Source organism: Triticum aestivum, chromosome 1B, assembly GCF_018294505.1.
Source record: "Triticum aestivum cultivar Chinese Spring chromosome 1B, IWGSC CS RefSeq v2.1, whole genome shotgun sequence".
Lineage (NCBI taxonomy): Eukaryota > Viridiplantae > Streptophyta > Magnoliopsida > Poales > Poaceae > Triticum > Triticum aestivum.
The window spans coordinates 387425771-387441536 of NC_057795.1; the positions used below are offsets into that span (position 1 = coordinate 387425771).

The 15766-nt window shown below is 46.5% G+C and overlaps 1 protein-coding gene across 1 annotated transcript; it reads left to right on the top strand.

Moving 5' to 3' along the window:
* Positions 1-770: 770 nt before the first annotated feature.
* Positions 771-10456, top strand: LOC123126274 (phenylalanine--tRNA ligase beta subunit, cytoplasmic). Its single transcript, XM_044546642.1, has 21 exons — positions 771-929; positions 1025-1058; positions 1631-1741; positions 1856-1911; positions 2012-2115; positions 3112-3241; positions 3935-4050; positions 4150-4216; positions 5778-5819; positions 5973-6014; positions 6195-6271; positions 6480-6606; positions 6712-6879; positions 7151-7276; positions 7381-7491; positions 7605-7739; positions 8010-8084; positions 9507-9614; positions 9698-9784; positions 9873-9959; positions 10047-10456. The coding sequence occupies exons 3-21, from the start codon at positions 1684-1686 to the stop codon at positions 10113-10115; spliced, it is 1785 nt and encodes a 594-aa protein (XP_044402577.1). The 5' UTR covers positions 771-929; positions 1025-1058; positions 1631-1683; the 3' UTR covers positions 10116-10456.
* Positions 10457-15766: the final 5310 nt, after the last annotated feature.

A 15766-nucleotide genomic window follows, 5' to 3' on the forward strand; every position in this document is an offset into this window, starting at 1 on the left:
GCCTCTGACGAAATCATAACCGTGCCTCTCGCGGAAGAAAAAAACCCAGAAAACGCATTTTTCCCTTTCCGAAAGAGGCACGCCTGTGCCTCTCACGAAAGCACAATCGTGTCTCTCGCGGAAGCAAAACCGTTCCTCTCGCGGAAGAAAAAAAACAGAAAACGTGTTTATTTCTCGTTTCCGAGGAGGCACGGCGGTGACTCTCGCAAAAGCACAACCGTGCCTCTCGCGAAAGAAAAAAAACAGAAAACACATTTTTTTCCGTTTCCAAGAGGCATGGCCGTGCCTTTCGGGAAAGCACAACCGTGCCTCTCGCGAAAACAAAACCGTGACTCTCGTGAACAAAAATACGTTTTTTTGCGCAAATTTTTTTTTTTTCGAATTTTTTTATCGAAAAGCTAGGGAAGACCGGTGAAAAACCAAAATGTAAAAAAAATTCAAAAAAAAAACCGTTTAAAAAGCCGAAAACGCGTGCGAAAAAAAAACAAAATTCGAAGGGAGCGCCCAGAGTGCGACACATGGCGAATAGCTAAGAGCGCGCCAAGTGACGCTGATCGTTGCGAGGCTCCCGAAGGAGCCCTCGTTAATTAGTTGCTCCCTTTTTAGATGGCTTGTTTAGTGTTGTAATAAACGGCGGAGCTGGGCCACAGGCAGGCCAGGCCATGGCCTGGGGCGTAAGGAAATTCCCGAGCCTAGAAAAAGAAGTTGGCCTGGGGCGCAGCCCACTCTCTCTACCACTTCTGCTGGGCCTCGGCCAGTCAGCCCAATAACAAATAGCGGACGAGGGGACTGAGCAAAAGAGACGCGAGCTTTTGCCGAGAAGAAAGGAGCCGTGTCGTGCCCGTGGAACCCTATCCATCCCGCCGCCAGCCGCCCGGCCGCCGTGTCCCGTATCCGGTGTCTCGTTGACCTCCGCCCCTGCCCATCCGGTGAGCCCCATACAGCAGCGAGCAGTCCCCTTCCATCTCCTTCTTGGCTGCTTCCCTTGCTGATCTGCAGTCTTGCTTCCCTTGCTGATCTGCAGTCTGGCATCCTTCGGCGTTCCGCCTCAGCAAAAGGTATCCCCTTCTAGCCATCTCAAGTTCTCAACTCAAGCTTAAATTCCACAGAAAATGTGGCCGTGGCCCTCGGCATTAATGCCTTGATAGATTGAAACATGATTTTAATTAATTCTATTTGCCCTTATTATTTTTTTATCTCAATTGCCCTTAGTTTTGCAATTCCACAGAAAGGACCCGAAGGCCAATCTCCATTCGCTTTGTCATGTGATATAGTAGTAACTGCTTTGTGTTTTCTACTCCCTCTGTACCGAAATACATGTCGCTGGAGCAAGTCAGCTACTTCAGCGACATGTATTTCGGTACAGAGGGAGTACTTATTAAATTGCTAGTGTAATCAAAATTAGGTAGCTATTCCAGAACTCAGAGACTTGCTGCTACTCATCACTCTTTATCATTATTATTCTAAAACTGACTCCTAATGCAGCATCCATGTTAAGCCACGTCACGTTAAAAAGAATAGTCATTGCACGTGATAAAAAAAGTGCGACCACGAGCCCTGCGCCCACCTGTCTGTCCAAACCCCCTCTCAGCGCTTTCACCTCATCGGGCTCCCCCGCTGTTCTTGCTAGGTTAACAGGCTCGCGTGTCCTGCCGCCAGCAAGCAACACAGCCGCTGCTCGCGATGCCGACAATCAGCGTCGGCCGCGACTGCCTCTTCGCCACACTCGGCAGGGTCTATAGTAAGCGCCTCCCCCCCCCCCCCCCCCCCCCTCTCAACCCCACCGCATACTCCTTCCCTTAACCCGCCGCGAGAACACGTAACTAATATTGTTTCTTTGTTGTGGATGCTCCAGCGCAAGACGAATTCGAGGCACTCTGCTTCGATTTCGGCATCGAACTCGACGACGTGGTGAGCCGCAGATCTGTGCCATTTTTCTCTCCTACTCGCATGCTTTGGTATTTGGGTGTTTATTTCGTTTGATGTGATTTGCTTCATTGGGTTTGTGTAGACCACAGAGAAGGCCATCATCCGGAAGGAGAAGCACCTGGAGGAAGATGTCGAAGCGGACGGTGACGACGAGGTCATCTACAAGATTGAGGTTGCTGCCAATAGGTAAGCACATTTTGGTTTTGCCAGCTGAACTGTCTGTACAAGTGGCTAAACTGCTCTGACTTGAGTTGCTATGGTATGAGATATCTGTCTGTCTTCTGGTATCACTAGCTCAATTAGTCTGCATTGAGCTGCTAATTGTCAAATCAAATATGTGTGTATGAATTGGTGTCACCGTAGCTGTAATCATGTAACCGTTTTGCTTTCTTTTATTTGGGCGAGCAAATTTTGTTCTGCTATTCAGTTCAAAGTTTTTGGTGTTTATCGGCATCATGCATGGCATGTGTCACTTAATTGTTGGACTTTGCGGAGGTTGACCTTGTTATCCGTACTAATGTCAGCTCAAGTCTAACCTGCATTTATGGTGATTCTTTTGGTTTTGGCATCAAATTTGGAACCAACATCTGTAGGTTTTGTTCACTCTGATTTTTATTTAATTTGACATAAACTTTGGCTGCGCCATCCCTATATATGATGGTAATTCTTGTTACTGGTAAGGTTTTAATGAGTAGTTTATTTTGTCTTGCTACTTTTGTATTTAATTCTATTCTCTTGTTAATTTTGGGTGTAGTAAGAAATTATTTGGTGCTGTGGGACACTTGTAGTATATTAACTTGCTTTCTTGTACATGTTTGATGTGAGATAATAAGACTTCAAATAGTTGAACTTCCACACAGCACATTGTGTTCAACCACAAACTTTTGCTTTCTTTCCAGCAAAAGAGAAAGAACTGCTTTCTCGTATATGTCTGATGTGACATAAGACTTCGAATTGTTGAACCTTCAAATAGTCTACACTGGTTTTATAGATGGGAGTATCACCTTATTAGTATTGCTGGCATCAAGTATGCACTGGAAATGTCTTGGTTAGCCTTATGCTTTAACGATACGTTTTCTTAGTTTACTAAGTTCAATTGGATGACTTGTTGGTTGTTAAAAAATTACAAAGAATTAGCATAAGATTTCTTATGCAGTGTGATGTCCATTACAATGCATGCAGATATGATTTGTTATGTCTTGAAGGATTAGCAAGATCTCTTCGCATTTTCACTGGGAGTGAAGCAACCCCTATATTTAAAATTGCTTCAATCCCCCGTGGTTCAATGCTTCAGATGCATGTTAGACCACAGGTAATGAGTTGAAGAAGGTTCATTTTCACCCTCATCTAGCTCTTTATTATACATAAGTTTAATGTATTTTACCCTTATAATTTCTTATGGCCATATTACGACATATGCCAAATTTTCAATTAATATACTTGAAAAAATATAAGAAAAAACAGTAAGGCTGAGTATCTTCAGTGTTTTGCTAACTTCTGGGTAACGGTTCTGTAGTAGCTGTGGATAAAATCGATAGACAGAGTCTAAGGGTTTGGTGTTCGTCTCAATTGGAAACTCTCTTGAACAACTTCATGGTTAATGCATATTCTGGATAAAAAACATTTCAGAAAAGGAGAAATGACTCTGTGAGTTAAATGAATGACGAAAAAGGGATTTGCAAAAAGAAAACAAAGGCGGACTTAACGCACTAGTTTAATTTTCTATACATATGTTTGTCATGCTTAATCCATGTGTGTCATAAATGTTCCATTGTAGTCCTGACCATTAATATAGCAGAAAGAAGAAATGCAATTCTTAGATGTTAACTTGCCCATGCTTTTGAGATTCTAGATGCTAGCTGCGGATGACATGTTGAGTAATGGATTACGTCATTTTTAAAATGTTGTCCTTGTTTCTCTAGAAGGCAATGGATTATGTATGCACACATCTATCTATTAAAGGAAAGTCAAAGCCTTGACCAGCTGATATTTATTTCTTTTGCAGACGTCACAAATTAGACCATATGTAGTTTGTGCTGTCCTAAGAGGAGTAACTTTTGATGAAGTCAGATACAACAGCTTCATTGATCTTCAAGACAAACTCCATCAAAATATTTGCCGGTATAACTTGTCTGGCTAGCGTGGCGTGTTAGTTTGTTTTATTTGCCGGTATAACTTGTCTGGCTAGCGGTTAACTCACTGTACTGTGCTGGAGGACAGGAAGAGAACTCTTGTTGCTATTGGTACCCATGATTTGGACACTCTGCAAGGACCCTTCTCATACGAGGTAGATTTTTGACCTTGCTGCAATTAGCTACAGTTTGTTGATGCTCCTTATTAATTCCATCAAACATCCCAGAGAGCTTTGTATTTCCGTCAGGCACATCCTTGCTACTTCATTCTGTGTGTGTTCTTGTTATGACCGGCATACACTATAGCCGGAGAAGGCCTCATGGCGCAGGTACTTAGGGGCCCAGCCCAACTTATCTTATCGTGTTAGGGGCTTAGCCCAAATTATATCATTAGGAGGATTATATAAACTCATGTAAGGACCCGTTTTGAGATTAAGCAGAAGCAATCATATTTGCTCGGTTTCCTGAAGGGAGCCGGGAGACCTAACCCTAGCCGCCGCCCCCCTGCGCCCTCTCTCTCTCGCGCGCGTGACGACGGCACCTCAGCGCCTGCGGCCTCGCCTTCCTCCACGCCAAACCCCCTTCCACCCCTACAACCTACGAGCTAGACCTGGTAGGATCCCAGCTCCTATCAGTTCTGCATTTTTCTGTTCTTCTCTATGGTCGGTTGGTGGGGGCCCATATTTCTGTTTGAGGATCATTGCTAAAGCTTTTTTTTTCAAGGTTAGTTAAGTTTTTTAGGGATAGAAAAACGCAGGACATGTTGTGGTCCATTTAATTGACTTTGCACGCATCATGAAGCTGCGCATGTCTAGGCTATAGCTTATTGGCCCCAAAAGCTCCCTTCGGCTGCCTCAGGCCCTGTTTGGGGGAGATTCAGGTTTGTCTTGAGTTCACCAGAAGCAAAGTATACTTCTAAACAGGCTGTCTTCAAGTTGGAGCTTACTCTCAGCTTTTATGATCAACTGAAGCTCCTTTTCACCAGTATTTTAGAGAAGCCATAATTTGGGGAAACGTGGGCCCTGTTATTTGAACCTATTGCATTATGGTCTGAAGCTTTGTAACACGAGCCCAAGGTGCTCCCCACTGTTTGGTGTTATTCCAGCCTATGAGTTCAATCGGTTCCATTTTTGCGGGCTGCTTTTGATTCCGGGAGGTTGACTGACAGGTGAAAGGTGGGGATTTGGGTCTAGTTAGTAAAATTTGAAGAGTAGCTCTTCCTGACCTGTGTGCAATCAAATTGTTCCTGATGCTATTGACTTCAGATGGAAATTCGGAGAATCAGTGTTAATTTTGGTGTAACTGGTGCATGAACCTTGGAACCATTGTGCATCCTAGGCATGGTTTCGTGTTCATAGTTGTTGTTGACGTACATGTTGAATTGTGGTGTTTGGATGTGACGTCCCCAATTACAATGCGCTATTTATGCTGTCCATATTCTTTGATAGCTTGTATTTGAAGTAAATACAAAGAAACACCATAGGTGCTGAGCTTTTCAAGTACCATAACTTGATATTATTTTTCTTTATATTTCGAGATTTTTGCGGGAGTTTTCCACCTTGTAAGCAATTCTTGACTATAGTATATATCTTCTTATGTGCCTCTTTCAGATAGGCTTTTTTCATTTTAATAAAAAATAAAAGATATTGTTTTTCCTTTATATGCAAATGCCCCTGTTGATTCTCCTTTATTTGACATATTAATTAATCTTTTCAGGCTCTACCACCACAGGAAATCAATTTTATCCCATTAAAACAGGTAAATAACTCACCACTTTCAACCGGTGATACATTATCCCCACTTTACACGTTACTGTTAGAGCATTTCTGCAGTCTTTTGTGCAGGTTTCTGGGAAAACAGCAGTTTTGACTTACATTTCTTCTTTTCGTTTGCTTTGTTATATTGGTTCAGGAGCAAGAGTTCAGGGCAGATGCATTGATGGATTTCTACAGAGTAAGTAGCTATGCCACAGGTTATAGTGCCTTGCTACACTTAATATTGCTACTTATGACCATGGGAACCAGGATTTTCTGAAGTTCTGCAGTTCTATACCCTTGATGCTTAGTTCTGATTTTCCTTAAATACGCTCTCTGTACATATTGGTCACCGATAGCTTACGCTTTCTTTTGGCAGTCTGACATGAAGTTGAAGAAGTTTTTGCATATTATCGAGAATTCTCCAGTTTACCCAGTTATATATGATAGCAACAGGTAAACCAATTTCATGGTATTGTGGTTACATTTATTAACTTATTTTTGTTACAAGGCGTATAGTCTTGTGTTATAGAAGGCAAGACACATGTTTGGTTGCCAGTTCAATACTTCACTTAAATTGTTTGTACCAGGACCGTTCTGGTACTTATTCTGGGTCCTTGGTTTGTACTGCCCATACAGCAAGCTGACACTCTAATACTTGCAGAACTGTATTATCGTTACCTCCTATCATCAATGGTGCACATTCTGCTATCACCCTGAAGACAAGGAATGTGTTTATCGAATGCACCGCTACAGACATTACAAAAGCAAATATTGTTCTGAATACAATGGTAGGTGTGATGTAATGCTTGCTATCTTTTAGATTGGAAATGTGCTGTCCTTTTGGATGAAGATTAGATTTATTTTGTTGATGCACCTGCTACCTATGTGTCTAGGTCGCAATGTTTTCGGAGTACTGTGAAAATAAGTTTGAAGTGGAACCAGTTGAAGTGGTATCTCATGATGGAAGCACAGCCATTTATCCTGATCTTTCATGTTATAAAATGGAAGTTTCGTTCTCTGATATTGTTGGACCCATTGGAATCTCCCTAGATGAGACGCAGGTATATTTTATTGAAGCCTGATAAATCATTTCGCCGGAAACCACGGACCTCATATCTGGATAAATAGTTCAAATAAGTGATAGATTTCGATCTTTACTGCAGAACAGCTGGTTTTTCTGATGCAAATTGCAATGTTCTACCTGTATGCAAAATTAAATTAAACAAATGCTTTTTATAATTATGTAAGGCAATGTTTTCTGCTTGAGTTCTTTGATTTAAGTTCGCAGCTTTGAGCAAGTGTGATGATACAACTGAGTATTTGAAAGTTCAGGTTATCTCCCTTCTGAACAAAATGCAATTGCAAGCGGAACTTTGTTCATCAAATGGGGAGCCTTGTATTTCAGTGTCTGTCCCTCCTACAAGAAGTGATGTTCTGCATGCTCGTGATCTAGCAGAGGTAACATATGCAATTCCCTACCTATCGAAAGGTTCTTTTTTTGTAGTTGTTATCTAGAATTGGTTGATAGTTTCTGGTTTGATTTTCATTTTGATTCCATACAGGATGTTGCTATAGCTTATGGGTACAACAATGTGCCAAAATCAAAGCCAAAGTCTATGACAATAGGTGGAAGGCAACCACTAAACCGTTTCTCTGATAAAATTCGTGCTGAGGTATGTGCTTAAAATATTCAGTACCTTGTAGCGATCCTTCAGTTGTGTTCCATATCCATATGCATATGCTCACTCATCGATATTTTACTGGGAGAAAAATGTTTGTGGGGCAGGTTGCAAGAGCTGGTTATATGGAGGTGCTCACATTTGTTTTGACTTCACACGAAGAGAACTTTGACATGCTAAACAGGACAGACGATGGAAATAAAGCAGTCATTATTGCAAACCCCCGTACTTCTGAATTTGAGGTGAATTGCTCAAGTACTAAAGGGTGCCTTTATGATTGGATCTTTCATTTTTTTGTTACAGCTGGTTGCAGTAGAAAAATGTATGTCATTCTTTTGTTATCATACTCCTGGTATATGTGGTCATTCATATTTAGCTGTCTTCACTTACCTACTGCAAAATAAATCAATACATTTTGTTTCTAATGTAAGATCTTGAAATATAATTATACAATTCACATGTGCTTATTCCAGTACGCAATGTATGTTTTGTTTTTGCTTGTGATCTTGCAGGTTGTAAGAAGTAGTCTGATGTCATGTTTGTTGAAAACGCTGAAGCATAATATAGACCATCCAAGACCCATAAAGGTACTTTATGAAAACAAACAATAGTATTCATCTGCTTAGTGTTAGCAGTGTTACTGAGGCGCTCTTCATGTGGCTAATGTGCATATACTCCCTTTTTTATATAACAACATTCTAATTATTGGCTGACAAGCACACTCCAAGTCTCCAACCCAACCGGGTTCTCTCTTTCCCTAGCTCGTTGAGAGTCGTCTTCTGCTCTCTGGCTCCTTCCCTTTTCTTCTCCGTCGGCGGTGCCTGTTGGAGCAAGGATGGGATTGGATGCCGGGCTTCTTCTGTAGATAGTAGGCTTAGATTTATGTTGTTCGGCCTTGTGCTGTGGTCTGGCTTCATGCCGTTGGGGAGTCTGCCTTCGGATCTCGCGAGCAGAATCCGGTGGCCGTTCTCGTCGTCCTCCACAGCGCCTTCATCATGGAGGCAAAGGGATGGCAGCGGATCTGGCGAATCCCCTCTCAATAAGCTCGCCGTGGCACTTGGAGACGCCGCTGTGGTGCTCCTCCCCTTCCCTCTCTCTCTGCCGTCATGTGGCGGCCGGGGTAGCGGTGGAGAATCACAGCAAGTTCAGCTCCAACAGTGCCTCTCCTCGTCGGATCTATATGTCTCTGGCAAGGATGGAGTCCGTCCCTGCTCTCGAGGAGGTTCTCCGGCTTCTCCTTTCTTTGCAGTTCCTTCAGCAGATGAGAAGCGGCAGAGTTGATGCAGATGGGGATGACGCTCGTCACCAGTGGTGGTCTTGGAGAGGCTACGGCGGCCTACGGTAGCCAGCCGGTCCTGCCAGCAATCCGGTGCATCCTATGGCCGAAGGGCGGCCCTTTTTAATCCTCCCGGCTAAGTTGCCACAAGGGAGGCACTACAACTTCAGTGCAGATTCCATGGCGTACAACCTATAGCTCTAATACCATGTTGATGATAATTAACTTGATATTAGTAGGAGGCCAAAGCCAACATATATACATGTACGAGAGGATGCCAAAAGGCTAGAATACAAAAGGCCAAAGATCATCATCAATATAACTCTAACAGAGGGGTCGTCGGACCAAGTGGCTTTGTCCCCGGCACCGGCGTTCTTTGTTCTGCTCGGGGGTTGTTAAGGACCTGATTGCATTTTACTTTCGTCTTCTGGGTTCCTCCTTGCATAAGTCAGGGATCTGGTTGTAATCTGTATTTTTCTTTGGGTCCTGCTGCTAGATCCTCTGTACCACCGCTGAAATATTAATGATGCATCTGGGGCCTTCGAGCCCCTACCAGTGTTCAGTTTTTATTTATTTATTGGCTGATACATAATATTGGTTTGTAATAATTATGTTTTTTAATACATGTTATCATGATTTTCTAAAAGGAAGGCTTTCATCTTTCATAGAGCTGCTTATGTTGCTAATAACCAATTGGCCATAGTATATTTTTTCAGCATTGTTATGTGTGCAGATTTTTGAAGTTGGTGATGTAGTGTCATTGGATACTTCACGTGATGTTGGTGCCTCTAATAATCGCCGGCTTGCAGCTTTGTACTGTAATAGTAATTCTGGATTTGAGGTAAATAAGCAATTACTTTTGTGCAGGAGTAATACTTAAAGTGCTTTGTTCTTAGCCTTGGCTAATTGTTATCAATTACGCAGGAAATTATGGGTTTGGTGGATAGGATTGTCAAAATCGTGAGAGCTCCACACATAAATTTCGGCCAGACTTACTATGTTCCTTCAAGTGTAAGCATTTGAAATTCTGGATACATTTGGGCACATCCAACGTTCCTTTGGTTGTTATGAACATCTGTACTGATGTCTTGTCTTGTAGGAACCCGAGTTCTTTACTAAAAGACAATGCAAAATTGTTATGAGTGATGGAAAGCAGGTTGGCTACTTAGGAATTGTCCATGCTGAGGTAAATTTTTTTGGTCATGTGCAAAAAAAAAAAGCCATGGAATGATGATCTGTGAACAGTTAATTTGACCTAGTCTGTTATACGCAGGTGCTAAGAAAATTCGGCATTCCGGACCCCTGCACTTTCGTTGAGATTGACATCGAGGCTCTTTTGTAGTTGCCATGTATATGAATCAGGGGATTCGCCCGTTGGTTTTGTTCACTTGACAGTTTGGCAGGCGTGTGGTATCTCAACAAAACAGGACCCTCATTTTTGTTTGGACACCACATGCTCAATTGTAGTAGCTCACATTGGTGCTTGCATGTTTGAGTTGGAAAAATGAAGAAGTATCATGATACTGTAGATGCCTCGGCTTTTTGTGAGTGAAAGTTGTGCCTTACTTTGTTTCCGTTTTGATACAATTATACAGCACCATTTTGGCACACATGTTTCTATGAAATATGCCTGTTATTAATATTGTGAAGAGTTTGATGGTGGAAAGGCAACCACTTGGTTCATGAAATCCCTTCCGAACAATGTTTGACAGGATGCTTAAGTAAATTTAGCGTTCAGCGTCTTTTTCACAAAAACCTGACAATTCAGTTCTAGTCGAACAAACCCTGACCTGCCCACTTCTTTTCCCGGCTTGCGGCTGAACTTTGCTGTCTACTTATCCCGATATCTGTTTGCGTTGTTTTCTGAATGGACCAACTGTAGGCGCGTTGTCTTCAGCTGCAGAGTTTTTCTTTTCTTATTACTAACAAAAGAACCTGTGTGTTGCAACGGGTTATGCACTGATGCTTCACTACCGAGCAAACACTGGACTTCGAGCCCCCTCCTCTTGTGTCGGTCATGGATGTTGCTGAGTTGAGCCACTATGACATAATAAAACGGTTGTCGGAGTAAATGAGCACGGGTAACCCTATCTGCTCCCCGTGACATTTCAAGACATCGAGGCCGGCTGCGCCCCTCAAGTATCAAAAACAAGGGACCGCCTTTTTATGGCCGGCTAGTCCAAACGGTTGGCTGCAGGAAGACGGCAAGGCCCAAAGAGCGGCCTTGACGCGGGTTGACTCCTAGCAGGCGACCGTCAGAGCGGCCGACTCCTAGCAGGCGGCCCATCCTCGCACCCTCAAAGTTTGCACCCACATAACAACGACGAGATGGGGCGTGGCTATAGTACAACCTGCCACCCCCGAATCCAGGGGCGGACGTGGCCACAGTGCAGCGTATCGGGTGGCCATCCCTAGCCCGGCGCGGCACTGTTGCCATGCTGCCCATGACATCACCCGTGGCAGAGGCAGCCATACTCCCACGACGGGCTGTCGGTATGGCCCGCAGGCGGCGGGCCCTACTTGTCTGTGAGATGCTAGAAGACGACAAGCCTTGACCAGTCGGCGTAGGGGGGGGACTCCCAGCAGCCGGCCCTCCCCTTCCCTTGAAGTCTGTGCGCCATCAACCAGATAAGACGGGGTGTGACAACAGAAACGCTCACCAGGCGGCGGTAATGTAGCCACGCTCTCCCCGACCAAGCCCTCGTCATCAAAAGCAGGGCTACAGTGATGAGCAGCCGACGTGACCCACAAGCGGCGGGCCCTACCTGTCGGCCGAGAGCCCGGCAGCCGGCGGGACCCACCAAGCGGCGGGACCCAGCAGCCGGCGGAGAAGGCGGCGACCATAGACGCTGACGGCCCGGGCCTACACCCGGCCACATTACCATTGTACCCCTGGAGGGTAGGCCTATATAAACCTCCCAGGGCACCCATGCAAAAGGGTTCAGCCTCTTAGAGAATACACACATAGAGAGAGGAATAGAGCTAGCCTAGCCCTTCTTCCTCCTCTAGCTGAACAACTCAAGGAGCAAGCTTGTCGCTACTTGTTGACCTAGTGATCATGCGGGACCCTGCAGAGCAGGACCAGGGGTGTTATATCCTAGGAGAGCTCCGAACCCGGGTAAGATGCGTCGGCGTACATGTTTATGTCTTATCCCATTTCCAGGCACCGGCGATGTCTTACTAGCTCCCATCATGATAAGCCATCCCTTGGCATATGTCGCACCAAACCCCCGACATTTGGCGCCCATCGTGGGGCTAGGTGCACCGTTGTCCGGAGGACAGGAACCTTGTTCCTCCCTGGCGAGTGCAGCCAGCCCGGCACGCCCGATGGCGTTTGCACTGACGTGCTGCATGGCGTGGAAGTCGCATGCGCGGCGAGCTGCTTCGCTGATCTTATCGGCGACATTCGCCTCCCCGACGAGCCCACGCCAGGCGTGGGCGCAGCCAGCTCCGAGAGCTGCCTCATCGACCTCCTTGACAAGCTCGACATCGCCAACGAGCCAGCCTCCGACCTGGAGTCGATCGGCTCCACCGACCCGATGCTTGTCGACTCCGACACGGCATCGCTCGACGCCTTCCCACCAACGTGGTGGTCATCGACGACCCGCTCCCTCGTGCGGACAGTGGTGGCAGCACCATCACCGAGGTGCTTGTCATCAGCCACGGCGGAGCCTCCGGCGCAGACGCCCAAGACCCGCTACAGGCGATGATGCGGGACCTGTCTGTGCCCATCGCGGGCGACGCCAACGCCGAGACGTTGGAAGCCTTCCGCATCGCACTCATCGAGAGTGGAAAGAGGTTAGCCACTATGAGACGCCTCACCGAGGCTTATCAGCGCGAGGTCGATCGCGCCTCCTCCTCATCGCATCTTGGCGATGCCGACGCGACGGAGGTCGACATGGAAGACATCATCGCAGCCGGCTCGGCTACCGTCGCCGCTTCCCCGGGTTCATTTTCCAAGACGGCTCGATTGATGTCGACGACATGGACGACAAGCTCGACTACGGCGAGGAAGAGCCAGAGGAGAAGGAAGAAGAGGAGGAGGAGCCGGCGTCGACGAGGAAAGGCAAGAAGAAGAAGAAGAAGGCGGCCAAGACCGGCGAGCCGCGCATCAAGTGGGCGTTCAAGGAAGAGGAGTGCCTCGCCGAAGCATGGAAGGTCGTCTGCCTCGACCCGGTCACCGGCACGAACCAGAACATCGAGACGTATTGGGCCTACATCAAGGCCGAGTTCGACAAGCGCAAGCTCGTCGACCCCTACTTCAAAGGCGTCCACATGAAGCGTGGGTCAAAGGCGATGGCGAACCATTGTGGGCTCATCCAAACGGCGTGCAACAAATGGCATGGGATCGTCGAGGAGGTCGCGGCTCGCCCGGAGAGCGGCACCAGCGTCGAGGATCATGTATAGCACGTCGTTCTCACTATTGCTTTCGTCGTGTGCACGCCCGTGCGCGCGCTAGCGCCGACTGATGTTCTTTCCTCGGCGCAGCTGCTATGCATGTTCGCATGTTTCGCGATGACAACAACGACCTAGAGTTCAAGTACCTCCACGTCTTCAAGCGGATTGACAAGTGCGAGAAGTGGGCGGCTGTCCGGGGCACCCTCGCCAAGGCCAAGGAGACGTACAAGCCAGATGCGCCGACCCGGGCGCGGCTGACGGGCGCCCGAACGGCAACAAAGGGGCCAAGAAGGCGAAACACGCCGAGTCGGCTGCCGCACGCGTGCAAGAGTCCATTGAGCACTGCCTCGCCGATGCCAAGACCAGGGCCGCCCAGCGAGAAGAGAACACTGAGGCGAGGTGGGCTGCTTTGATGATGAACAACGCTGTCAAACTTGACTTGCTCTGGTCCAACGTCACCGCGAAGAAGAGGAACAACGACCTGGATTTCTTGATGGGCGGCGCCGATATGCTCCAGAGCGGCGACAAGAAGCTCAAGGCGTGGTTCTTGGCGGAGCGAGGCCTCATCCTGAACCAGATACGGCGACGCCAACGCCGTCGCCGACGTCACCGCCCAGCCCGACTGACGATGCCTCTGCGACGCCCAGCCCCACTGATGATGCCTCCGCGACGCCCAGCAACACAGAAGCCGCGCCGACCAGTCCGGAAGCCGTGCCAACTCCTCCCAGCCCGCGTATGTCGACGACGACACCGGAGGTTGAGCTCGACGTTTGATGCATTCCTTCCGCATCTTTCCTTTTTTGTGCGCCGAACTACTACGTATCCTTTCATTTGATCGCCGAACTGTGGCACCGAATTGCCGAACTATTGCGATGATCGCCGGATTGTGGCTTTTTTTTCGAACGGAAACGATCGAGTTTGAATATGAGGCGCCTTAGGGGCGGCACCCGGGGGCGTGGCCAGAGAGAAACGAACCCCAGGGATCAATCTAGCGCTGGTTCACCCTCAGGCCGCTCTTTTTCGATGCCCTGAGAAGGGAGGGGGGGCAAACGGCTGGAGATACTCTAACGACTTAATCGTTCATCGTCGTCTCGCCATGACCGCTCAACCCCCCATTTGACTCAGCAGCAAGCATACACACGTACGTAGTCTGGACACTTTATATCCTCCCCATGTGAGTAGTATCAGGCTACCCACGCAAACCGTCGAGCCGTGGAGTCCCTTCCCTTTCTCAAGTTCACGGCGCTGCAGAGTCGGACCTGACGCGCCGGCCGGCACGTTCAGGTGCATGCACAATGCATGGCTGCACGCCTAAGTTTCCAGGTGCGATGGATATATGGATCTCTCGTGGCCAGTTCCGCCCTAAGTACTACTCTCTCCGTTCCTAAATATAAGTCTTTTTAGACCTTTCAAATGAACAACAACATACGAATGTATGTAGACATATTTTAAAGTGTAGATTCATTCATTTTGCTTCGTATGTAGTAGTCACTTGTTGGAATATCTAGAAAGATTTATATTTGAGAACAAAGGGAGTAGTACACTTTATTTTGCGGAGCATGTTTTATTTTATTTTATCGCTCCATTGTCTAATTTAAGCGGCCTGCATATCATGCCATTGGTTCAATCTTTAAGTTGCTCCAATTTAGTTTCGCCTTAGTAGAAGAACGAAACCTAGCAACCATGCAACACATCTCAATGTGGCCAGCGGTGTTCTCGCTTCTCTCCAATTTAGTTTCGTCTTGGTAGAAGAACCAAACCTGCTAGAAACCATGCAACACAATCACGAGTCCACCATCATCTTTTTCAAAACAGGCTTTCGACCCGCTTTATATATAAAGCAACAACCGAACCAAGCACATAACCGAAAGATACAAGACGATGAGGTGGCCCTCTTACAAAGCCGATCCTAGAATAAGGTGAATCTTGTTAGATAATAACGAGAAAAATGAGACACGAGAGCACATAGATTTTTACGTGAAAACCCTTGTGGGAGAAAACCATGGACGCACGAAGGCGCAATCACTATGATGGAGGAGTATTACAAGCATGAGACGACAACCCGTCTGAGGTGCGACTACATGGGGTATATATGAGGGCAATACATGAGAGTCCTTGAATGACAAGTAAACGAGTTGTACTCGTACGCGTCGTTACCAACGCAAAGGCCCACACCGTATGTACTACGTCTAGTCCAATACGGTAGAATTTGGATCACAATTTAACAATCTCCACCTTGATCCAAATTCCCTCAAGTAGTCGAAAAAATTAAATAACTCCGTCCAAATCGGCATAAACACCTTGTGTGTCAAAGTCCATGGGACTAGTGAGAAATACCAACTAAGCCTGAGCAAAGCTCAAATTTATTGGTCGGAACTGGCTTTGTCATCATATCAGCAGGATTATCATGAGTACTTATCTTGCATACCTTCAAATCACCTTCAGCAACATCTCGAATATAGTGATATCTGACATCAATGTGCTTTGTTCTCTCATGGTACATTGGATTCTTGGTAAGATATATAGCACTTTGACTGTCACTAAATATGGTATGGCAAGATGAATCTCCAGAAAGCTCAGTATATAAACCTTTCA